Here is a 26720-nt window from a genome sequence, read left to right as displayed (position 1 = left end):
TTTTAGGCATACAGGCCAGAACATGTGGCCTGGGCATCGTTTTTTTAGACATAGATCGAGATTTAGGCCTTAGTATTGACGGTGGAGTCGGTTTAATATGCAAGTTTGTAGGCCTGAATACACCCTCAGAAGCCGGTGCCTGAACAGTGGTTCTGGACCCATCCAAGGTAGAAACATCCACGGGTTCCATAGGTGAAGCACCTCGCGGTATACCGGATTCTGAATGGGTCTCAGTAGAGGCCTGCATATCAGAAGTAGTGGGTATCAGGGGCTGCGAAAGCGCCTCACTGAGTACCGGCGAACTGGCGACTGGCTTAGGAGAAGCGTCTTCAACAGTTTTGGACTTCAGCGTCCTGTCTCTGTCTTTTTCTTTGCGTTTTTTCGGTATTCCGGTAGTCGAATGGCTAACCAACATAATTTCTGGATAATTAAACCAAGAACCGAAATATTTCGAAGCAAAAATGTACCAATGACAGATAGTGCACTGATTAAATAAAGCACAAAACCAACAGCAAGGTACTTCATGGTCACGGCCTAGGCAAGGAATACAGTACAAATGAAAATCCTTATGAGGTATTTGCTTCCCACAAGTAATACAATTATTAACTTTTACTGACATCGGTAAGCGATCTGCGGTGGTGGTGCTGCGGTAGCGTTGTCACCTCACAGTAAAGATGCTGTCCGGTTCGATTCTCAGCTAGAGCATCTTCTGCGTGGAGACATGTGTGAATGGGCGTACCTTCGTTGAAGGTTGTGCGTCAGGGCTGGTAACTCGGCACGTAAAAATCAACTACCAATCATTAGCGGACCGGAGTTCTGCTGTGGCGACCCCTAACTGGGAAAAGCTAAAAGACAAACAAACTGACATCGGTAAGGAGCAAGAAAAAGTTTCCCCAACGGGGTACTTAGCTTTTCGTTGAAGACTTTGGTTCTGAAACTCGAAAATGAAAATTTCAGGGGTTGGCCGACCGGCACTTGCGAACTGCTTCTGCTTCGGGCACTGCACGGCAAGAAAGACTGATGTAATGGCGTCGGCTGCATGTTTTATACCCCTGACGACCTGACATCATAGAAGAAGGGACAACAACTGACGCAGGACCCAAGACTTTGTTAATCAGGCCAACTGAGGGCAACCTGCCAGCAGATTACACCACATGTAATGACTGCAACAGTGAAACACGAAGAACATCTGGACCCTGAATTATGGGAACTAAGAATCAACTACGTAGTGGAACAGTGTACAGTCTTGAAAGGAGGGCTCTAAAAAGTTGCTAAATTGCTAACATAAAGACTGTAACAGCCTGTTATTCAATGGCAACAAATAACATACTTGATGGGTGCTCTTAGTTACAAGCTGTGCAGGATCATGCTTTGTTCTTTCTTTTTTTTAATGGGACAATGATGTAACAATGAAAACTTGAAAACTACTAGTACAAAATGAGGGCCCTGTTTGAAAGTTTTACCTGTTAATTTATTTAATTTGTCAGTCACGGCTCACTTAAAACTGGGTTGTCCTACAGTTCCATTAGTATAGCCTGTGCACGCAGCTTTAGTGTGATTTGTTTTAACTGCAGTTTATTTAAACTACACTGACTCATACAGTGCAAGCTGTTGGTGCTCTGAAGTGTTTTTTTCTTTTCTTTTTATTTTGCAACCACAGAGTTGTCACACATATGTAAGTAAGGGGTGTGTGTGAGAAGTCCCATTCCATATGTGGGTATAGGAAAGCTTGCCCCTTGCTGAAAACAATTTTCTGTTTTTTAGCAATTCTGACTTACATTCTCAACATAAAAATATTTGACACATAACTTGATGCAGAGTAATTTGACTGAGCACAGGTAAACCTAAAAATGTATTTAAGCATGCCTTAAAATACATCAAAGTTGTGCCATATCACAGACATTTTACATTTTATGTCCACAGTTGTTGAAAACTGTTAATTATAAAAAGAAAAGAAAATACTGGCTTATTAACGGTTACAACTGTATATTTAATTATATGTTATTTATATATTTATTTATTATTCAAAAGTTCTTTTTATATATACTGTAACCTGGAAACTGTGATATTTAGCAAGAGTGCAACAAAGCAGGGGTTCTAATAAAACGATACTAATTATGATAGGGTTAACATTACAAAGCTGTTCTTACAGTAGCATGTGCTACAGACACGCTTAATGAGTTTGTAGTTTTCCTGAAGTTTGAGTCACTGGAGGATCACTCTGGGGACCACCTACTTCATTTCTGACTGCTGCACCAATCCTGGTTCTCTTTTTAACCCCAGTGCACTATGCAGCACAAAAGTACAGTTTTGTACCTACCATAAATGTAGATGTCCGAATAGGAATGCATCTGCAGTCCTTACAAATGGGTTGTCCTGTCGTCAGGCAGCCCTTCGGTCGGCCGGATTCCAAAGTCTGGGTCTGGCCTCGGCTGGTGTCGCACTTCACCCGACATCATAGCTGCAGCTCTTCGGGTATAAAGGCATCAGCCGACGCCATTTTCCTCAGTGTTTCTTGCCCCAGATGCCAGTTGCCCTCTTGGATAGCTAAATTTTGGATAAATGCCAATGTTTCCAAATAGTAGAAGGCAAACACAAAAAATAAGCATGTATGTACATATATACAAACAAATACACCATAAGAGATCCCCCCCCCAGCTAGCTATTAGATGGGCAAATACCCTAGGAATACCTCAGAGGGGAAGGAGGGTGGGTAATCCTGACTGCAGATGCATTCCTATTCGGACATCTACATTTATGGTAGGTACAAAACTGTACTATGTCCTTCAAGGATGCATCTGCAGTCCTTACAAATGGGTAGAATACCATAGCCAAACTAGGGAGGAGGAAGAAGAAATTATGGTGTAGTTAGGATCCCTTGCAAAACAGCAGTGGCAAACCCTGCTCGGGATCTAGAGTATAAAGGTAAGTTATAATGCTTGGCAAATGTATGCACGGAGGTCCAAGTAGCAGCCTCTATAATGTCCTTGGTAGCCACTCCTCGTAAGAAAGCTGTGGTAGTGGCTGTAGCCCTTGTAGAATGAGGCCTTATGTTCTGTGGAGTTTGCTTTCCATGGTAGGAGTAGCAGAATCTGATGCAATTTCCTATCCACTTGGAGATTGTCTGTTTTGAAATTGCTTTTCCTTCCCTTCCTGTTGCATATGCTACCAGAAGCTGGTCAGTTTTTCTATTGCCCTTGGTTCTGTCCAGGTAGTAGCGTAACTGTCTATGTACATCCAAAGTATGCAGCAGTCTTTCCCCCCTGTTCTGTGGATTGGGGAAGAAGGTAGGTAGGTGGATAGCCTGGTTTAAAGACACTCTGGATACCACCTTAGGCATAAATGTAGGATTTGTTCTCATGGACACTCTGTCTTGATGGAAGATTAGGAAGGGTTGTACTGCCATTAAAGCCTGTAGCTCAGAAACCCTTCTTGCTGAGGTAATTGCCAGCAGGAAAGCAGTTTTCCAGGATAGGTGTTGAAGTTCTGCTGTTGCTGCTGGTTCGAAAGGGGGGAGTGTCAATTTTTCTAGCACAAAATTCAAGTCCCATGCTGGCAATGGTGGTTTCCTAGGAGGTTTTACATTTTTAATTCCTCTCAGAAACTGCCTGAGTAGAGGATGCGAGAAGACAGGGGGATCGAAGCTGTATTCTGCAGAAATAGCTGATGCATGTATCTTGATGGAGGAATAGGACAGGCCTGTATGGAAAAGCTCTGCCAAATATTCCAGGATTGGCTATGTCTACCTTTGACACATCTTTTCCCCTTTCAGTACTCCAAATGAGAAATCTTTTCCATTTCCCTGCATAGTTCCTTCTTGTTGAAGGTCTGCGGGCCTCAAGGATAATGTCTTTAACCCTTTGGGATAAATCTGGGTTAGTTGCTCTTATGTGATGTTCCAGGCAGTCAGCTGCAGAGTTTTGAGGTTTGGATGCAGGGTGTTGTAGCCGCTCTGAGTTAACAGCAATGGAATCAGGGGTAGTGTCCACATTTGTCCCCGAGACATGCTCCTCAGTAATGGGTACCAATGTTGTCTTGGCCAGTCTGGAGCTATCAGAATGATCCTTGGACGTTCCTCTTTGATCTTCAATAGCACCTTGTGCATCAAAGGAAGAGGTGGGAATGCATATGCTGTCAGGCCTTTCCAACTGAAGGATAGAGAGTCCACCTTCCAAGCAAGTGGGTGGTACGTCCTTGTGCAGAATTTCTTGAGCTGGTGATTGAGTGGGGATGCGAATAGGTCTATTTGTGGTAGTCCCCATTTCCTTGTGATGGCCTTGAAGATGTCCGGGTGTAGCATCCATTCGTGAGCATCCGAGGTAGTTCTGCTTAATATATCTGCTAGGATGTTTTCTTTTCCCGGTACAAAAATTGCTTGTAACTGAATGTTGTAGCTCAGAGCCATATTCCATAGGTCCAGTGCCATCCGGCATAGAGGGTATGAATGAGTGCCTCCCTGTTTGTTGATGTACCACATGACTGTGGTGTTGTCTGTCCTTATCATCAACTGCCCTTCTTGGAGGAATGGTCTGAAATTCTGGATTGTCAGTTTTACTGCCAGCATTTCCTTTTGATTTATGTGCAGGTGCAGCTGATCTTGAGTCCATAAGCCTTGTATGCACTTGTCCAGCATGTGGGCCCCCCAACCAAGGTCTGAGGCGTCCGTTGTGATGGTTTGGCTTGGTTGAATGCTGTGGAAGGGCAAACCTGGGTTTGACTGGCATGCCTGAGCCCACCATAGGAACTCTTGTTTCAGGCATGGGATTAGTGGTATTTCGGTTTCTAGGCTGTGCCTGTGTTGAGACCATAAATTCTTCAGGTACCACTGTAGCTTTCTCATATGTAGTCTGGCATGAGGGACCAGGATTATGCAGGATGCCATGAAGCCCAAGGCCTGCAGTACTTTCCTTGCTGTTAGTTGGTTCTGCTTTGTTAATGCCAAGAAGTAGAGAGGAAGTTGTTCTTGTTTTTCTGCAGTTAGGAATGCCATCTGTTTTGTTGTGTCCAATTCTGCACCTAAGAAGGTTATTCTTTGGGATGGTATCAGTCTTGATTTTTTTATATTGACTGTATATCCCAGGGCTTGCAGTAAGTAAATGACTCTTTGTAAGTCTTCTGTTAGCTTGCTTCTGTTGTCCGCTTGTATCAGGCAGTCGTCCAGGTATGGATATATTTGGATTCCCTAAAGCCTGCAGTGAGCGATTACTGACGCCAGGCATTTCGTGAACACTCTGGGCGCAGTAGATAAGCCAAAGGGCAATGCTGAGAATTCATAATACTCTGATCCTGCAAGAAATCTGAGGTATCTTCTGCAATTTGGTCGTATGGGGACGTGCAGGTATGCCTCCTTGAGATGTAGAGTCACCAGCCAAGACTCCTTGCCCAGCATGGGAAGAAGTTGCTGTAGGGTCAGCATTTTGAATTTTGGAACAATGATGAATGTGTTTAAAGCGGACAGGTCGAGAATAGGCCTCCAATTTTTCTCTTTTCTTGGTACCAAGAAGAGTCTGGAGTAAAATCCCTTTCCTTGTTCCATAGATGGTACCCTTTCCACAGCTCTCATTTTTGCTAATTGAGCTATTTGTTTTAGAGCTTCTGTCTTTTGATTTGGTGGTAGGTTTGGCATTCCTCTTTTCCTGGTAAAGTATGAAAATGAAACCTGTAGCCTTGGTCTATAGTTTGCAAAATCCACTTGTCTCTTGTGATGCAGTGCCAGTTTTTTGAAAATAAGGCTAACTTTCTGCCTAAGGGTGCTGCTATTTGTTCCCTGGTAGGCGTGCCAGAGCCAAGTCACTGCGCTTGTCCTGTTGCAGTGGTAGTAGTTGTGTCTGTGCCTCGCTGGGTGTCACCTTGCCACTGGCGTCCCTGTAGGCACCTCGTCTGGTTTGCTTTCTCCCTCTTGAACGCCGATTCCGGCCTCTCTGTCTTTTAGAGGGGTCTGGAAAGGACCAATTTTGGAAGGCCAGTTCCTGCTAAACCTTGGAGGCTGAACCTGTAAGAAATCTTTCACTGTTTGTACAGATTTTGCCTTCTCTTCCATTTTCTTCAGTACCTGCTGAGCAGGAGAACCAAATAAATTGACCTTATCCATAGGAGCATCTAATAGTTTTGCTTTAACATGATCCGGCAAGACCTGTTCTTTCAACCATGCATGCCTTCTGATAACTGTGCCAGTCATGGCTGATCTAAAGGAAGCCTCCAGTGCATCATAGCCACATTTTAAAGAATGGTTACTAACCTGCTGAATGTTATGCACCATTTCTAGAACATATTTCTTATCTAAAGAGTCATCAGAGGACAGTTTCTTAGTTAACTGATCAAGCATATACTCCTGGTATTGGATCATATGAAACTGACAGTTCAATTCCCTAGCTGAGAGAGTAGCAGAGGTGTATACTTTTTTACCCCATCTCTCTAAGGACCTGGATTCCCTTTCAGAGGGGAGGGGATTTTTAACTGAGGTCGAAGCTACTGCCTTAGGCCCCTGGGAGATAGTCTCGGGATCTGCAAAAGGAGCCTTGTATAAATGGTGATGTGTGTCTGGGACCCTGTAGAACCTATCGGGCTTAGCAGGGGCTGGAGGCAAAGTATCAGAAGCAGTGCAAGCATCATTAAATGCATCATCTACAACAGAAAGAACTGGAGGTATAGCTAAAGGCCTATGTTGTGGTAAATGCAAAAAAGTCCTAAGCCTTTTCCTTGAATCTGAGAAATCTTGCCCCTGCCATTGAAATTGCATGTAAGGTTTCCCCAAAGGAAAATTCCTCTGGTGGAGAGGCAGAAGGAATCGATTCCTCAGCATCGGAGTCTTCATAAGGAGAAAAAGGAGCCTCTGGATGGTCTGTATTGTCTGAATCATCAGAAGAGTCATCTGAGGACACTGGCTCAGGGGGCTCTGCTCTAGGTCTCTTTTCTGGAGGAGGTTGAGAGGCCCTGTCTGGATGAGGTTGGGATCCCCTTATTAAAGAGATGAGATCCTCTGCCAGAGTAAGCATTTGGGAACTGGAGCTGGGCCTGTGAGAGGGGGGCTTAACAGGCACAGACTTAGAAGTTTTGGCTGCTTTAGCCCTGGCAAAGGCCTTTATGGACATGGCTGCAGGAGGCCTAGCAGCACCACGTGCAGGGGTTGAAACATCCAAGGGGATGGTGTCCGATAATTCTTGTGAAACCACAGTAGCAGGTTGAATTTCAGAGGCTGATTCAACCAGGTTAGAAGGGGCCTCGGTAGTAGTCATGGATTCGGCTGAAGTTAGAACCGCTTGCTCGGTTTCGGCCGAAACCGAGACACTCGCGGTTTGCTTAACCGCGGTTTCGGCCGAAACCGCGGACCGCGAGTGTCGGTCCTTTTCTTTGCGTTTCTTAGCAACTTGTGAAGTCGGAGGATCCGACGGCATAATGTACGCGAAATCTGAGCCGAAAAACTGTTCAGCAAACTCCGACCGACGTCTAAGCGTCCGTCGGTTGAAAGAAGCACAGGCTAAACAAGCTGCTACGTCGTGGTCTGGGCCTAAATAAGCAGTAAGAGTGGAAATCTTTATGAGGTATTGTTTCCCACAAGTTAAACAGTTATTCACTTTTTCTGACATCGGCTGTTTTTAGAAGTCTTCGAAGTCATATTCGGTAGTAGTAATCTCTGGATCTGACCGACCGACACTTGCGAGCAGCTTCTGCTTCGGGCGCCACGCGGCAAGAAAGACTGAGGAAAATGGCGTCGGCTGATGCCTTTATACCCGAAGAGCTGCAGCTATGACGTCGGGTGAAGTGCGACACCAGCCGAGGCCAGACCCAGACTTTGGAATCCGGCCGACCGAAGGGCTGCCTGACGACAGGACAACCCATTTGTAAGGACTGCAGATGCATCCTTGAAGGACATCATAATAAACATGGTAAAGTCTGGCACTGAACCTTGGGGCACTCCACTCTTTACTGACTTTCCTCTTGAAGGGCTTGAATGACTGAATGGGATGTCACATTTCAGTTTCAGTCAGTCCAACTGTTTTCTGTCCAATTTGATATCTTACTTTAAGATTCCTTTAAAATACGTATTGTTAATGTGAGTTTACATGCACTTTCCTTAAGAATGTCAACAGTCCAGATCAAATAACACCCAAGAAGCTGAAGCACAGCCTGTGCTGTGTCCCTGGCCCCCCTCCCCAATACACACACAAAACTTACATAAGAAGCTTCACTTGTAAAGAAGCACAGAAAGCACTAGAGCAGAGGCCTCGCCCTGATGATGTCACGATCAACCATGGCTTCTTCAGAAATGTAAATGACCAGAAAAGCGCATCAGTCACTCTATGTCTTTTTTTTACTGGAACTGATAGTGTAATTTGTTTTTGTAGAATTTGCCATTAAACATGAACTCTACATTTACACAAGCAGACATTTCTGGCACTAGACACCATGACTGAGGAGGTAGCCATATTTTTCTCTGCAGCCGAATCAGCTTGGATTTTTACGCAGCATATCCTCCTTTATGAGAGATGCTCATTTTAACAGCACAGAGCTGAAAATCTCAATTCTTGGATGTTAAAAAATGCGCGCTTTGGCCAGGCTTCAGAGAAAAGAGAGTTAAAAAATGTGCGCTTTGGCCAGGCATCAGAGAAAAGAGAGTTAAAAAATGTGCGCTTTGGCCAGGCATCAGAGAAAAGAGAGTTAAAAAATGTGCGATTTGGCCAGGCATCAGAGAAAAGAGAGTTAAAAAATGTGCGCTTTGGCCAGGCATCAGAGAAAAGAGAGTTAAAAAATGTGCGCTTTGGCCAGGCATCAGAGAAAAGAGAGTTAAAAAATGTGCGCTTTGGCCAGGCATCAGAGAAAAGAGAGTTAAAAAATGTGTGCTCTGGCCAGGCATCAGAGAAAAGAGAGTTAAAAAATGTGCGCTTTGGCCAGGCATCAGAGAAAAGAGAGTTAAAAAATGTGCGCTTTGGCCAGGCATCAGAGAAAAGAGAGTTAAAAAATGTGTGCTTTGGCCAGGCATCAGAGAAAAGAGAGTTAAAAAATGTGCGCTTTGGCCAGGCATCAGAGAAAAGAGAGTTAAAAAATGTGCGCTTTGGCCAGGCATCAGAGAAAAGAGAGTTAAAAAATGTGCGCTTTGGCCAGGCATCAGAGAAAAGAGAGTTAAAAAATGTGCACTTTGGCCAGGCATCAGAGAAAAGAGAGTTAAAAAATGTGCGCTTTGGCCAGGCATCAGAGAAAAGAGAGTTAAAAAATGTGCACTTTGGCCAGGTATCAGAGAAAAGAGAGTTAAAAAATGTGCGCTTTGGCCAGGCATCAGAGAAAAGAGAGTTAAAAAATGTGCGCTTTGGCCAGGCATTAGAGAAAAGAGCACTTTCGTGGCACACAGTGAGGATCCTAATAGTGAGTTGTGCACCTGTTGCAGGACTAACTGTTGCTGACAATATGAACTAGCTAGCATGTCCAGCAACTTCAGGGGTACTTTTTTGTTTGCATCCACTTGTTATCTATAAAGGGGCAGAGAAGTCACTCCTATTTCCTCTGTTATCAGCTTCAACTTTGAGCACGCAGACAATAGTAAGTACACTGTCAAATCCTCACTTCACTGTATAAAGTCTCTCCCTCTCTTTCCGAAGGCTGGCTCTTTCTCGACTGTAGGTTAGCTCCTTCCATTGGCTCTTACAGTCTATGATGACCATAATTCTGGCTGCTCTGATAATGACTCAGCTGGCCCTGGTGAGTGCCACATGGGCACAAAATAACCAAATACAGAATGTACTGAAAAACACAGAGTTGTTTTTTCAAGAAATAACTCTTGAAAATAAACGTCTACACTCTGGGCCAACAAAACACATCCTCAAATGAAAAGAAAGACCCCATGCTGTGAAAAATGTTTGTGTGTGTACAGAGCATATCTCTCAAGTGTCACACACATTATGCAGTTATGTCATTTATTCATTTATTAAGGCTCTCAGAAATCCTTTTTACTTCTGGAATACGGCAGTTTTGCACATGACCAATATGATTTACAAGTAAAAGTGCATGGTAAATTATGATGTTCCTTGCCCAATGCACCTTAGAACCATGAGTTTATAACAATTTACGATGCTCTGCAATTGGAAAACATTAAAAGAATTGCTCACTCGATTTCACTGAAGCTTTACATTTATAGGTTTGGGAATGTCACGTACTACATCAAATACTTTGGTAAAGAAAGGTCAAGCGATATGGGGGCTTACATAAATCTGGCAGATTGCAAAACTGATATTATTATATTACCTGTTACTTTCACTTACACATTTGTCACTAAATCTCTTCTACCAATGTGCCCAAGCATGAGACACACAAGAAACAAGAATACAGTGAGCACAGTAAAAAGAACTGGTCTAGAAGGGTGTAGGTGGGGCAGAGGGGCAGCCGCTCCTGCTGTAAACTTTTAGGGGGCACGATCGGTACATCCCAATCAGTCTTCAGTTTATACTGACATTTAGAAATAAATGCATGCCTTGCACTAAATCTGAAGTGCTGTAGCACTCCTTGTGTGGCATAAACTGTATCAGCTGCGAGCTACAAATGTTTGCTACAAGTTAAAAGGAGAACAACTTTTTTTCTGCTCCTCGATTTAAAGTTGAGTGAGGCACGTGATCAGGAGACAGCTCCAGGCACAGCTAGCTACACCTTTGGTGCTCTCCCTGTTGATCGGTCTCCTGTGATGCCCACGCTGACAATCAAGGTCACCAGCTCACAATTTCTTATTTCTTCAAAGTGTGCATCTACCCGAAAAATGCTGACCACAAAAATAGACTCAGACTTACCTGCTTCGAGGAGAATGCTGTATGACAAAGTTAAGATGTTAGCCTAAAGCTACTAAAGAAACTCTGATCCTTACTAGAGATTACTAATTTAAATTGAACACTGTTCTCCTATTCAGATATGCTTTTTGCATTACCTGCCACACCTGTTATACTTGCAGTTTCATTATGATCACTTCTAACAGTGTTGGCATGAGTTCCTGTTTAATTGCCTGTCAAAGAAAAGGTTGTATCAAAAAACAAGTTGCACTAAGGAATACCCTAGCTATTTCTAAACCCAAATCACTTGCACTAAAACTGGAAATCCAATCACTGGTGCAAAAGGCCCACCTGATAAATTACGTTAGAAGCCAGCATGCCAAAATGTCAGTGGGCTAAAAGAGGGAAGATTACATTACACGCCAAAACACATTATAATGCAGGATTTGTTTTTTCATTTCAAAATAACAAAACTTAGCAGCTCCAATTAAATTACTAAAGCACATAAACAAATATTTTCAGAACTTTCTCAGACATCAAGTCATTCTGTAAAATGTAAGGTAAACTTTACCAGAACTTCAACTGCAATGGAAGATCCGTGCTTGTTTTAAATATGATGTGAAATTAAAATTACTTTCCACGTTGAAGACAAACTGCTGCCTCTCTATGAAATAATTTGCCAAAAATTAATTTTGCCGTTAACAGAAATTACTCTAAATAATTTAGTTTAAAAATAAACCTCATACCACATGCTGCTAAACACTGCTGTCTCTAAACAATAAAATCAACACTAGATCAATGCACCATTTCAACATTGCAAATGGTTGTCACTGTCGATCTGTTTGGGTTCAGATTTTTTTACCAAGAGATTTTGCAGTAAACTACTGAAACAAAGTCAGTTTATGTTTCACTGAAGCTGTACAGATAATACTGTCTATGGTCTCAAACTAGATGGGGGGATCCATACTAGTAAAACAAACAGTGAAAATGAAACAAGATTATAACAGAATCAAACTAAACTAAAAATGTTTCAATGAACATCAAAGATGCATCTTATTTCGTTTGAGTGAATTTTTGGCACAACAAAAATATGTATATAAATCTACACAGTGTACAAGAGAAATACTGATAAACCATGTTCAGTAGCTCTATATATATATATATATATATATATATATATATATATATATATATATATATATATATATATATATACATATATATATATATATATATATATATCTACTGACGTCTGCCATCTTGTTCCTCGTCTGTACAGTTTGTTATAAAAAGACACATGACCATTTTTCTTTATCGACAATACAGTTTCCCTGATTAAACTACTAAGAAATCATGGCTCTCACTCTGGTGTGTGTGTGTGTGTTGGGGGGAGCTTCACATTTGCATCTTCTTGACATTCAGTGCACTTTAAGAATGTTAAAGACAGGAGTGACCCTTCAAATGGAGGCTATCACTTACCCTACAGGATGCAGTGCTCCCTTTTTCTTTTTGGGGAGCTGTTCACCCTTGTTTGGATGTATGACTGAGGCTATAATCTCCATCCATGATCGTTTTTTCAAGATGAGCTCCCATTGACCAGATAGGTTCATAAGTTCATACTAGGCTAACAACCACCAGGGTCTTTACAAGCCTAGCCATTCAGCCCGTCCCAGATGAAAACCTCACCACCACCCCAGTTAGACTAGGGTATCTCAGCAGAAATTTATCTTTGGAGGGAACGAGACACCTGAATGATTTCAAACAGTAACACAAACACCTCTCCTTCACAAATAGCTGAGAACTCCAGTTATCAGAATTTCATCCCAGTACTTTATGCTCAACATCTTCCCTACTCATATCCATCTTATAAAAACATACATAAAACCAAATAAAATCTGTACTGAAGACAGTGGCGTAAATTAGTTCACTAAGGAAATATAACTTTTTCCAATTACTTTTGCAGTAGAGAGAACTGATAATGTAAAAAAATGTCTCAGCATATTCAAAAGTAACAGCACAACAAAAGACAAATTATATAAGTAAATAAAAATGTTGTCACTGCTCCTGATTCATCCACTGGACTTCAGTGTCCTTGTAACTTCCATGTGGACTATCCAGAATGAATTAACGTAGCTCCATATTGTCGGTGCTGCTGCCACTGGTCAGTGCTTGGGAAACATGGTGGAGGAACACAAATACATGTACTGAGGAAGGTTTGTGGCATTAGTGCAAACGATAGGAGGCTTACGGAAGAGAATTCAAGGTCCCAAGGTCAGGAATGTAATTCAACTTCTGGTTAATGGGACTGGCACAAAAATAACACAACATACTAGCACATTTTGGCTGAAACATGCGAGAGAGAGAGAGAGGAATAGCTGTCTGGCAGTAGCATTTGTGCATAAACAGGCCTACAACTTAACCAGGCCTGGAATCCCTTTGGTCCTCAAAGTAGCAGTCAATAATGCAAGGTCCCTCTCCCTTTCTAGAAGGTTCTAGGGTTTCATTTTGCCTCCTGATCAATTTATTCAGTTTTTACGAATAAATTGTAATAACTTCAGTACCGCCACCTCTGACCAATAGTACTCGCTCAAGTCCTTCTGTCAGTACTTCCAGAAACTCCATATCTGTTGACAACAGGTTAAGGAAAACAAATATGCATAACCAATGTTATTAACTATGCCAACTTAACAAATCTGCCTCTATGATGTATCCTTAAGTATATGATGCATCCTTAGTAAAAAAAAAAACACATATGAGAAGGAAGCTGGTTTGTTACCATATCCCTGCTGTCTTACATAGGCATTATGCAAAGAAATCTTCAATTAAGCAACTTTTTTATAACTCAGTGTTAAAAGAAAGCAGGCATCTTCTGATTTCAGTCCACAGATGATTCATCATAGGATTCATAGAAGTTTTTGAGGGTATGTTAGTGAAATGACCACAAACACCTTGCCAAATATAGGTTGTCAGAACCACAGAAGTATTTTTGGTGTCTCAACACTACAAAAACATGTTCTTTTGAAATGATACATGATATAAGGGATTCTGGGATGAGTTGTGTTGAAATAGGTGTTTCACAGGTGAGGTTTGATGAAACCTGTTTACTAGCACATTTGAGATGTCGTTTGGATTAGAGTAAGGGGGTCCCAATAAGAAATTCAGAGCAATGGTGAGTGTTAATTTTTTCTAAAGTAAGTAAAGACGTACATATAGTCATTCTTTGCTTTAGAAGATAAGCTTTGTTCATGTGTTGCTTTATTGGTTCTTAACAGTGTTTTTCAGTTTCTTCCGAGATCAGACGAGATTGGTCGCATTCAGGGTAGGATGGCCATACGCTTGTTTTTCAGTTTCTCGGTGACATTTTTTTACACTATCCTCGTTCTGAGTTGCTGTACGGTTAAGGATTTTTTTTTTAATTTTTATAAAGTTTATGTCAGCTGACTACCAGGGAATAAATGTTTTTAAATATTCCATTGTATTAGATTCAAGTTAGGACTACTATATCTATGCATTTGCCAGAGTGGACATAAAACTCCTTAACTAGCTGCTGTGACAGTGTTACCTGCAGTGATATCAAGGGCAAATTTAGATATTTCACAACATAACTGTATAAGTTTCACCCTTTTGAAGTCCTTACATACAGAGAAGTTGACTGCAGATGGCATGGTAGTTTTAACAGTAAATATCAACTATTTAATAAGCATGCCTGCCTACCTTTCATACCAGAACTGAACAGGTAGGTGTTTTATGGAACATTGTATAAGTGCATGGGGAGATTTGTTTCATAAGTTTGTACTAGGCTAACTGCCCTTGTGGGCCATTTTAAGTCTAGACAATTACCCCATGTGAGAATCCAACCCTGCACCTTGTGTCTTTAAGGTAAACACCTTTACCATTATGCCAACCTCCCAACACTACGTTACTATTAGTATCCTGCTCCCTCACCTTTACAACCTATTAGTGCCTCATTACACAGTAATGACCCACATTAGTGCAACGTTACACAGTAATGACCCACATTAGTGCTTCGTTACACAGTAATGACCCACATTAGTGCCTCGTAGTGCCTCGTTACAAGTAATGACCCACATTAGTGCCTCGTTACACAGTAATGACCCACATTAGTGCCTCATTACACAGTAATGACCCACATTAGTGCCTCGTTACACAGTAATGACCCACATTAGTGCCTCGTTACACAGTAATGACCCACATTAGTGCCTTGTTACACAGTAATGGCCCACAGTAGAGCCTTGTTATACAGTAATGGCCCACATTAGTGCCTCGTTACACAGTAATGACCCACATTAGTGCCGCGTTACACAGTTATGGCCCACATTAGTACCTCATTACACAGTAATGACCCACATTAGTGCCTCATTACACAGTAATGACCCACATCAGTGCCTTGCTACACAGTAATGACCCACATTAGTGCCTTGTTACATGGTAATGACCCACATTAGTGCCTCGTTACACAGTAATGACCCACAGCTGCCTAGTGTTGCTACAGCAAGGTATTCTCTACCACTTAAAAATCCACTGGCCTCTGACCAGACCCGGGTCTGTCCATTCTCAGAAATTTATATCAGCACAACAGTAATTCACCACTGCCAGCTTATACACACTATTGCACATGTACAAAGTCACACGTCTAGACGCCAGCTTACTTCCTGAGAATCTTGAGTCTTTTCTGAAAAATCGAGTTAAAACACAAGGCAATTCAATTGCAATACCTTGTGAACAGTAAAAGCTATTAAAGAAAGTACAAACATTAATGATTTTTTTAAACTGCATTCAATACATTCAAAACTTCTGTATTAATTCTTGAGATACTCTTCTACAAAATGTTTCCAAATGTATATTTTTCTGTTAATTTTCACATCTTTCCCTGTCTTGGAAACTGTACCAACCAAACACACATTATTTTATATGCAGCATGTCTGTTCAGCCAGGCATAAGCATTTATACAACTATAAGCAATTCCTTTTTAGTTGCTATTTTTTTATGAATAGTTACATAATTAACCACTTAAATAACACATACTGTCAGTCAAGTTGTACAAATTACAGTGAAAATATGACTTACAGCTTCCTTCAGCATTATCTGTTTCATTTGATATCACGCAACATACTGTTAGGCATTTGATTTAGTTATTATTAATGTAAATATGGAAATAGTGCGTATCTTCATTTCATGAACAGACTGACAGGCAACAGCAAAGAACGCCCTGCAAAAAGAGCAATCATGGATGTTTCCCTGAAAAGGAAATTCCTAGGTTCCTTAAAGTAAAAATACTGGGTATTTTTTCCTAAATCTTCCAGAACACAGAGCAAAACTGTAATTCCATTTAAACGGATCTTTACCAACTTAATTACATATCTCCCAGAGATTGCCACTCATCTGGAATAAGCTCCCACTTCACGTGAAGCAGAGCTCCTCAATGACTCTATTCAAGTGCAACCTTGACAATTGGATGGGAGACCGTAAATTCACCCTGTGGGTGGCACCAATGTCCCTCATGAACACAGGCAGTTGGTGGTGATCGTAGAATTGCTCTGCTAACAACGACCATCCAACTATGGTCAGTTAGGGAACTTACACAGCTAAGCTTGTAAATGCTCTGGGGCCATCAGCCTAGTAACCTCCTATAAACCTATGAACCTATGACATTAACTTAAGGAAAACAAAGAAAAGCAATAGCTTAAAAAGATATAATCATCATGGAGGGTCCCCGGTACTACATACAAAACATAAAATCTTATAGTATCAGTTGATTGAAGGTCAGACTACGCAGAACCTGCAAGACTTGGGTCCTTGGAAGATCACATCTCTGCCAGTTCAGTATTTTGTAAGGAGCTGCTAAGCACCCACTGCTTGAATTCTTGCTTCTTTACTGAAACCAAAGTAAAACATTAATGGGGTGATGGACTCTTGATGGATAGTCCCTTATTTGAAAAAATCTTTATCAAACTGTGACTAACTTATATTGATGTAAAATGTATTTATGCTTACTGTTTAAAATTATCTATTGTTTTACTGTTTACTTGTTTTATTTTGGAGGTTTTCTCCCTATGCCTCCACTGAAAAGGTGCAGCTTGTCTACAATTTGGACCATCCCGGTAAACAAATGCAATAAATAAATAAATAGCATTATCTGCTGGGCTTGTCCCCTTCTTTCGGAATAGTGATTAATCCTATGCTCAGCCATGAACTTACAAACATAATGACAAAACTATATAAAGTTCACAACAACAACACAAGTGAAGCCTGATACATGTTAACAAAACATTTAATTTTTGCATTCAACACACATTTAACATAAGGAATATGAAACAACATTGTGAAAGCTATATTGTGGAACAACACTTTTTGGTTTCATTGTGAATTTGCTTGTTTGCTTTCCAATTTTGCTGTTTTAATATCTTCACAGATCAAACATACCACTGACTGTATACCCCCCCACACACACACTTTAACAGCACTGACTCAGGAAGATGAAGCCTCAGTTTATAAAGTTTTATTCAAAGGGATGGGTTGAAGTATCAAGGTATCAAAAAAATATCGGGTTCCTGGAGTCACATGCGTGTTCCTCTCATGTGTTCATGGGTCTTCTCCAGGTCCTCTGTTGTCCTCTCACCTGCTAAAAAATGTTGGTTGATTGGCTTCTCTCAAGTGTTGATATATATTGCATATTTCCCTGCTCTCATGACCTGGGTTGTGGCTGATAAGACTCCAGAATGGCCAGTTTACTTCCCTAGTTAACAAAGGAATAAATTAAACTGAAGCAGTCCTTTGACCTGGCATCAGACAATTTTCCTAGGTTATTGCCACTACTAGGGACTACTTATGGTACCACTCACTCCAAAGATGTTTCCAGGATCTCCATCAATGCATGATGTTCCTTCTGCTTCAAGACTCCAAGCCATCATGATCAACACTATGGTGAACACTGTTGCTGTAGACGACAGTCTGAACAGCAACACTTTCTGTGAATGTGGTACTCACAGATACTCACCCAGAGGGAGCCAAAAGAATCTCCTTTAAGGACAACAGGCAATAATGGACCTGAAGGCTTCTACGATATCCGGTGCTGTCATCCAAGCAGATTATGTCAGCACTGGCATGTTACCTTATACAGTGAACATTCAGAATATGAAAATACAGATATGATCAGTGAAGTGAGACTGAGATCCATAATGGGTTAAACGTCTTCCATTTTCTTCAGAACTGGAAAAAGATAAGGGCAGAAATATTGGACTCATTCCAGAAGAAGGGCATCTTTATGGTCCCTCTCATCTCCACAGAAACAGATTGGTCTCTGCAGATGGTCCTTTCTGAGAACAAACTAAAAACTGTAGAACATGACTACCCACGAACACATGTCAACCTCCCTAACACTTGGTGATATCTCTGAGCCAGGGCTCACCAGGCGAACCCCCCCCCCCAATGGCAACCCAAGACTGTAATCAGGATTGCAACTGACAGATAGTCAAGTCATTCCCCTGGGTGTTCTGGACAACACCAAAAGATGCAGGACTGTGTGACAACTAAAGAGTCTTTCCTGATCTGGAAGAAGGATTCTTCTTCTTCTTGGGGGAGGGTGTGGCTTTGCCTTGTCAAAACAAACAGGTCGTCCAAGGTGGAGAGCATCTATTTCTTTATAAATAATTCATTCACAAAAACCCAAGAGGGGTGGCAGAAAAGAATCTTTCACATGAAAGAAGTGATGAAAGGAGATACTGCCAGCACAGCTAGGTGGAATTTTGTAAATAATTATATGTCACTGGCGAATATCAAAATGATTTATACAAGACGCTCGTGTTACAAATGTATTACAACTGTATGTCATGTGTAAATCAAACTGCTTGCACAGAAGTGTGTGCTGAAAAGGTATTTGCAAAGTGCTGTTTGAAATGTAACTAAAGTGTGCCCTACTGAAAGAAACAGAAATATACATGCACTATTGTAACTGTTTAACTGTATATATATTTTAACAGTGGAAACTGGAATACAGGAAGTTAACCTCAGTCGAGCAAACTTTTGAGAATTATCTGAAATTAAATTACTTTGTAGGACGTAATAAAGAGGCTATCTCTCAAGTTTTCAATGCAGCTAGAGACACAAGGTCTGTACTAGGAAGCTTTCTGTATTGTCCTTGGAGTGCACTGTATTGTCCTTGGAGTGCACTAATTGCTACTTTTGAAGCATGAAGGAATGTAACTGTTTTATGACTTCAGCATCTGCAAAGATCTGAGGGAAAGCCTGTGTCTGTATATTTTTACAGGTAGATGCTAAATGCTGCCAGATTCTAGCAATGGGGGTTTTGGCCTGGGAATTAAAAGTCAGATGACCAGAACTGATGTCATTCTGCAAGTTATCCCAGCAGTAATGTTTTAGACATTAATTTGAGAAGGCTCTTAGTGAGACAGAGCATTCTGCATTCTATCTTGGACCTGAAAACAACAACAAGAAAAGCCATTTGCCACACATCTGCCTTGCTCTAATGAAGTAAGTTTCTAGGGAAAAGTATAATTAGCTTAGATTTACTCAGGAATATAGTAAAGCTTAGTTTAGATGTTTTTTTTTTTAATTTGTGTGGTCCTATACAGGAATGCTATTTAAAATATTTCTTGTGTTTATTATGAACTCTGATGTCACTGTGAATACATACTATTTTCTTGTTCTTTTATTATTTATTATTAAATATATTTTCATTGTGGCTGATCTGGGTAGAGATATATAAGTTTTGAGAGTATTTTCATATTTATTTGGTGACACTGTGTAGGTCACTCCTAGTAGCCTTGCACTTGGTCAAACTATAATTTGTACTAGTATTAACAGTACACAGTATTGGACACCCTTTAAGTGCCTTAAAGTAGCTGATAAGGAGTGATTGGTGGCAGTGGAAACTACCTTATAGTCTGGGCAGAAGGGGACATAGCTGGTAAACCTGTGCCAGCCTTTCTTTTGTGTGTGTGTGTGTGTGTGTGTGTGTGTGTGTGTGTGTGTGTGTGTGTGTGTGTGTGTGTGTGTGTCAGCTACCTGGGCAGGGATATGAAGCACTGGTTGGACAGAGAGGGTGCTGGAGGTCTTGGTTTGGTCATTCAGCTGAGATCTCAACTCTATAGATATAATTATCAAGTAAGATGGACTTTCCAACTCTAAAATATGCAGTTTGTACTTTAATTCAGTGGAGCTATATGTATTAACTTTAGTAAATGCATGTTTATTTTCTCTGTATACTGACTAGTTGTCCAATTTCCTTTTGATTCAGTGTCATATAGCTATGTATTCTGATTGTGCGATTGTGGGAGACACATGTTTGTAGTGGACTGGCATGCTTCCTGTATGTACTGAGTCGGCATGCTGCCTGTATTCTGCAGCAGATTTCATCACATGAAGTGGCACAAAATGCAGCACAGTCAGTCAGTCAGTCAGTCAATTAATCACTCAATCAAGACAATAAACCAATTAATTAAATGTAGTTCTATTTAAGGAAAGGTTACAAAAGGAATACAGAACAAGGTTAGATTCCTTATAAAGTGTACAGTGCTTTGCACATACTGTAATAATATGGATGTAACAGTTGACTACAATGTGATGCTCACTTTTTTAGGAGGAAAACTAGGAAAATATGTTTACCTCAATGATAGTCCTACAATAAACTGCTTTTGTATGTGGTATACACTGAATGAATTAGTGACAGGATGAAAACTGCTGCAATAATCTGTGAAGATGAGGATGCCATAAAGATACTAAACATGACGATGGTGTGACAAAGATGACAACAATGAAGATGTGATGAAGCCGCTAATGATAATGAAGATGAAGATGCAATGAAGAAGACAATGACAATGACATCAAAATGCTGAAGATTCAGTGAAGGTGATGAAATAGCAATGATTATGATAAAGGTGTAATGAGGAAGAGCATGATCATGTGAAGATGACGAAAATGAAGATGATGTAATGATAACAATGCAGAGGAGGATGAATATGCAATGAATGTCAAGATGTGAGAATGACAATTATGTGAATAGAATGATGAAGATGCAATAAAAGCAAAAGTACAGTTGTGTACATTTACCATAAACGTAGATGTTCGAGTGTATTCACTGTTGCAGTCATTACATATGGGTTATCCCTGCCAGGGTAGCCCTCGGCCAGCCCGAATACCAGAGACTTAGTATTTCTGCATCGGTTGCTGTCGCTTGAGGACTGACGTCAGGTCGTCAGTAGTACAAAGTACGGCAGTCGATGCCACTACATCAGTTTTTCCTGTGTCAGGTGCCCCCCCCCCCCCACCAAGTGGGAGCCAGGTTATGGTGGAAGAACCCCACCAGTAGAAAGTAAATACCAAAAAGTTCCTTGTAAGTAGAGAGAGAGAGAGAAAAAAAGAGGGGGATGGAGGGAGGGAAACCAGGACTGCAACAGTGAATGCACTCAGACATCTACATTTATAGTAAGTGCACACAACTGTACTATGCTCTTCGTGTTTCACTGTTGTAGTCATCACATTTGAGTTGATTCCCAAAGCTGGGGAAAAGGGTGGAGGCAGTCAATGAAACTAGGGGCTGGCTAGGATGTCCTGCAAGACTGCAGAGGCAAACCCTGCCCTGGATTTGGAGAAGAGAGGCAGGTGGTAATGCTTGGTAAAAAGTGTGAACAGATGTCCAGGTGGCAGCCTCCAGGATGTCCCTGGTGGGGCTCCTCTGAGGAAAGCTGCAGAGGTGGAGGTTGCTCTGATGGAGTGTGCCCTGACCCCCTTGGGGGAGGCTTTCCATGCTGTTTGTAGGAGAAATGGATGCAATGTGCTATCCATTTGGAAATTACTTGTTTGGAGATGGCTTTGCCTTCTGCCCCTGTAGCAAAGCTAACCAGCAATTGATCAGACTTTCTGAAGGATTTAGTCCTGTCTAGACAGAATCTGAGGTGTCTGTGCACATATACAGAGTGAAGGATCCTTTCTCCCTTGTTCTGGGGATTAGGAAAAAAGGTGGGCAATTGAATGGATTGGTTGAGAGCCACATTGGACACCACCTTGGGCATGAAGGATGGGTTGGTTCTGAGGGATACCCTGTCTGCATGAAAGATGATAAAGGTTTCCACAGCCATGACTGCTTGCAGCTCAGAGACTCTACTGGCTGAAGTGATGGCCAGAAGGAAAGCTGTCTTCCAGGAGAGAAATTTTAGCTCTACAAAAGAAGCTGGTTTGAAAGGGGGCAGGGTGACCTTTTCCAATATTTAATGAAGGTCCCAAGCTGGTGTCCATGCCCTTCTGGGTGGCCTCAAGTTGCTAGCCCCTCTTAGAAAATGTTTGATCAAAGGGTGTGAGAAAAGGGGCTGCTCAGTGGGGAAATGAGCAGAAATAGCAGAGGCATGAATTTTTATAGAGGAGAAAGAGAGGCCACTGTGTAGTAGGTCAGCTAAGTAATCCAGGATGACAGTGAGGGAAGGCTGTGCCATATTGGCTCCCTTAGCCTGGATCCAGGTGCAGAACCTTTTCCCATTTATCAGCATAAGAGATTTTGGTGCTGGGACGTCTGGCCTCATGGATAACATCCAGAACCTGTTTACGGAGGTTGGCAGATTGGTTCAGGGTAAGGGAAAAACCAAGCTGCCAAACTGAGTGTCTGCAACTGGAGATGCAAGAACTCCCCTTCCCTCTGGGTCAGGAGATTTGGAATCTGAGGAAGATGCCATGGTGGTAGTGAGGACAGGCTGTGCAGCAAGGGGTGCCAGTGCTGGTGGGGCCAGTCTGGAGCTATGAGAATGGTCTTTGTTTTTTCCTACCTTATTTTGAGCAGTACCCTGGGGATGAGAGGTAGTAGAGGAAAAGCATAGACTGATAGACTGACCCAGTGGAAGGACAAAGGCACAGACCGACAGACTGACCCCGGGGAAGGACAGGGCATCCCCTTTCCAAGCCATGCAGTGATGCTTCCTGGTGCAGAACTTGCTGAGCTGATGGTTGGTGTGGGAGGCAAACAGGTCGACCTTCGGGGTTCCCCATTTCTGAGTTATTAGGGTGAAGGTACTTCTGTTGAGTTGCCACTCATGTGGGTCCAGAAGGTTTCTGCTTAATTGGTCTGCCAGAGAGTTGAGAGAGCCTGGTAGGAATTGTGCTAACAGGTGTATTTGCAAGGCAGAGGCTGTTTGCCAAAGGGTCATGGTCAGCCTGCAGAGAGGGTAGAACTGAGTCCCTCCCTGCTTGTTGATGTACCACATCACAGTGGTGTTGTCTGTTTTGATCAACAGAGCCCCTGGAGAGAGAAGGGGTTTGAAAACTATCAAGGCGTGTTGCACAGCCATCATCTCTTTTTGATTGATGTGCAGAGGGATTTGCTGTGGGGTCCGTTGGCCCTGCATGCACCTGCCATCCAGGTGTGCACCCCAAGCGTAGTCTGTGGTGAGGGTCTGGGTGGCGGGGAGTGGGGAGAAAGACACTCCTCCTTGTTGTGGGAGCATGCTGTTGCCAACCAAAGAAAATCTTTTCTGAGGCAAGGAATTATAGGCAGAAGAGTTTCCAGTTCTTGAGAGTGTTGCCACCAAAGACTCTTTAGGTACCACTGAAGTTTCCTCATATGCAGTCTAGCATATGGAATGAGTAGTATGCAAGCTGCCATGAACCCCAGAGCTTGTAGGATCTTCCTTGCAGTTAGCTGGGGCCTGGTGGTGAGTTGAGAGAACTAGGCTGTCAGGAAAATTTGTTTCCCTGGAGTAAGATATGCCATCTGGGAAGCTGTGTCCAGACTTGCTCCCAGGAAGATTATCCTTTAGGTGGGCACCTGTTTGGATTTATTTTCGTTGATTGTGTACCCTAGGGAGGTTAGTAGGGTCTTTACAAATCCAGGTGCTTGAGCAGCTTCTCCTGGCTGTCTGCCTGAATAAGGCAGTCGTCTAAGTATGGGTAAATCTGAATATTTCTTTGTCTGCAAAAGGCAATGGCCATAACCAGACATTTTGTGAAAACTCTGGGAAGTGCAGAGAAATGAAAGTGTTGAGATTCTGCCCCGAAGCTGAGATATTTCCTGCATGATTCCCTGATAGGAATGTGGAGGTAGGCCTTTTTTAGATCTAGGGTGGCTAGCCAAGTGTCTTTGGACAGCATGGGTAGCACCTGCTGGAGGGTTAGCATTTTGAATTTTGGGATCACCAGAAAGGTGTTGAGAATGGATAGGTCGAGGATGGGGCGCCAGGTGCCCTCTTTTCTGCGCACCAGAAAAAGTCTGGAGTAGAAACCTTGGCCTTTCTGTTCTGCAAGAATGTGCTCTACTGCCCTTATAGAGAGCAGGGAAAGGATTTGCTTTTGAGCCTCTGTCCACTGATTTGGTGGTAGATCTGGAAACCCTTTGGGGGTTGGAAGGGTGTTGATGGAGAATTTGTATCCCCGAGACACAATGTTCAGAACCCTGTGGTCCTTGGTAATGGTGGCCCAGGTGCTTGAATGAAAGTAGAGTTTTCCTTCTAGGGGTAAGTAAAGGTAGGTAGAGGGAGGGGGTGGAGGGGATGAGTCATTTTGAGTTTTTACCATACGGGGGTGATTTAGAGCTCCCTGGTTTTGAAGTGGAGGTAGTCCACTGCTTAGATCTCTGCATTCCTTGGGGCTGCTGTCTGGGGTGTGCTTCCATGGGGCCTAAGCTGAACCGGTTTACTGGGAGCAGGAAAGGACCAGTGTTTGGAGGGACAATGCCCGCTGAACCTAGGAGGCTGGACCTGCAAGAAATCCCTAACTGTTTGCATAGATTTTGCTTTTTCTTCATCTTTTTTATGACCTCTTCTGCCTTAGTGCCAAATAGGTTATCTTTGTGCAAGGGGGCATCCAACAATTTAGATTTGACATGATCTGGCAGGAGCTGTTCCTTAAGCCATACATGCATTCTAATGACAGAGCCAGTGACTGCTGCCCTGCAAGAAGCTTCTAGAGTGTCAAAACCACAGTGCAAGGTGTGTTTAGTTACTTGACTTGCAGAATGCATTAACTCTTGTAAATCTTTAGATTCTGCCCAAGCAGGAAAGGAAGACATTTTTGTTTAAGGAGTTCCAAGATATGTTGCTGAAATTTTAGCATATGGAACTGACAATTTTGTGCCTGATAGCAAGAGTAGCTGAGGTGTATACTTTCTTACCCCATCTGTCCAAAGCTCGGGAATCCCTGTCTGAGGTGGTGGGATTCTTAACAGAGGTTGCTTTAATTCCTTTTGCCCATTGAGAAAAGACCTCAGGGTCAGCTGTAGAATTTTTAAAAAGATATTTGTGGGAGTCAGGAACTCTATAGTATCTGTCTGGTTTTCTGGGAGCAGGAGGAAGGGTGTCAGGAGTCAAGCTGAATTTGAGGAAAACATCCTCCACAACCATCCAGGACTGGGGGGATGGCCAAAGGTTTGTGTTGTGGAAGATCCAGGAATTCCCTGAGTCTCTTTTTAGACTGAGGGTAGTCCTGACTCTCCCATTGGAAATGCTCCCTTAAGGTATGCAGGGTTCCCCCCCCCAAAGGAAAAATCCTCTGGGGGAGAGGCTGAAGGAATGGAATCCTCTGCATCAGAATCCTCATAAGTAGAGAGGGGTTGCACTCTTCATATTCAGATGCATCAGATTCCTCTGACTCTTGTTCAGACAAAACTACAGGGGACAGATCTCTTTTCCTTTTGGAGGGGATAGCTTGGCTTCCCCTGATCAGCATGATAAGGTCTTCCGCCATTTTAAGCATTTGAGACTGATGCAAGGAAGTAAGCGCCTGAGAGTTGGTTGTTGGTTTCTTGGGTATGGTTCATACCCTGGTCCTAAGAAACTCTGGAGTTTTAAAAAGAACGGTATTCGCGAAAGAAGACGTCAGTTTGTGACGAGATTCGGTAGTGCTAAGGACTTCCTCAAAAGCCGGTGCCTGCTCAGTGGCTCCAGACCCAGCCAAGGTTGAGACAAAGTACAGTTTTGTACCTACCATAAATGTAGATGTTCGAGTGCTAATACAGCTGCAGTAATCACATATGGGTTTTCTGCCGTCAGGCGGTCCCTCGGTCGGCCGAATTCCAAAGTCTTGGTCCGGCGTCGGTTGTCGTCGCTTTCTTTTCTGACGTCAGTGAGGCCAGAGTATATAAGACACAGCCGACGCCATGTTCTCCAGTCTTTCTTGCCCCAGATGTCAGGTGCCCCCAGAAGGAAGGCAATACATAAATTATGCTTATAAGTATATACAAACAATGCAATATAATCCAAAATCAGTAGTTGCAAGCAAATAAACCATAGAAGGATAACCCAGTGAGGTTGTATGAAGAGGTTGTTAGGCCCCATGCCTTTACCAAGTGGGGAAGGAGGGAGGGAAACCTGTACTGCAGCTGTATTAGCACTCGAACATCTACATTTATGGTAGGTACAAAACTGTACTATGTTCATCGTGCATACAGCTGCAGTAATCACATATGGGTAGAGTCCCAAAGCTACGCACAGGGTGGTAGGTACTAGGAGGAACTGGGTTGAGCCAGAATGCCCTGCAAAACAGCAGTGGCAAAGCCTGCTCTTGTTCTGGAATATAAAGGCAGGTGGTAGTGTTTTGTGAAGGTATGTACAGAACTCCAAGTGGCTGCCTCAAAAATATCTTTGGTAGGAACTCCTCTGAGGAAAGCTGTAGAGGTAGCTGTGGCCCTGGTGGAGTGTGATCTGATACCTGTAGGAACAGATTTTCCATGATAGAAATAACAAAACCGTATGCAGTGGCCTATCCACTTTGAAATAGTCTGCTTGGAAACTGGCTTCCCTTGAGCCCCTACAGCATAGGACACAAAGAGTTGTTCTGATCTCCTGAAGGACTTTGTTCTGTCCAAATAGTAACGTAGCTGCCTATGGATGTCTAAAGAATGTAGCAGCCTTTCCCCTTTGTTTTGAGGATTGGGGTAAAAGGTAGGTAGGTGTATGGCTTGATTTAAAGCTACCCTGGATACCACTTTAGGCATAAATGATGGGTTGGTACGAA

At 42.4% G+C, this 26720-nt stretch overlaps 1 protein-coding gene across 1 annotated transcript in view; it reads right to left on the bottom strand.

Moving 5' to 3' along the window:
• Positions 1-10956: 10956 nt before the first annotated feature.
• LOC122790513 (solute carrier family 12 member 6-like) overlaps positions 10957-26720 on the bottom strand; it is a 1559275-nt gene continuing 1543511 nt past the window's right edge. Inside the window, exon 25 of the mRNA XM_044058063.1 lies at positions 10957-13372. Within this exon, the coding sequence (XP_043913998.1) occupies positions 13281-13372 (92 nt within the window). The 3' untranslated portion in view covers positions 10957-13280. The remainder of the gene's footprint in view (positions 13373-26720) is intronic.

Source organism: Protopterus annectens, chromosome 16.part0, assembly GCF_019279795.1.
Source record: "Protopterus annectens isolate FY-2018-M chromosome 16.part0, PAN1.0, whole genome shotgun sequence".
NCBI classification, from domain to species: domain Eukaryota; kingdom Metazoa; phylum Chordata; order Ceratodontiformes; family Protopteridae; genus Protopterus; species Protopterus annectens.
The sequence above is the reverse complement of the archived record's forward strand: the minus strand, read 5'-3'. Positions and strand labels throughout refer to the sequence as shown.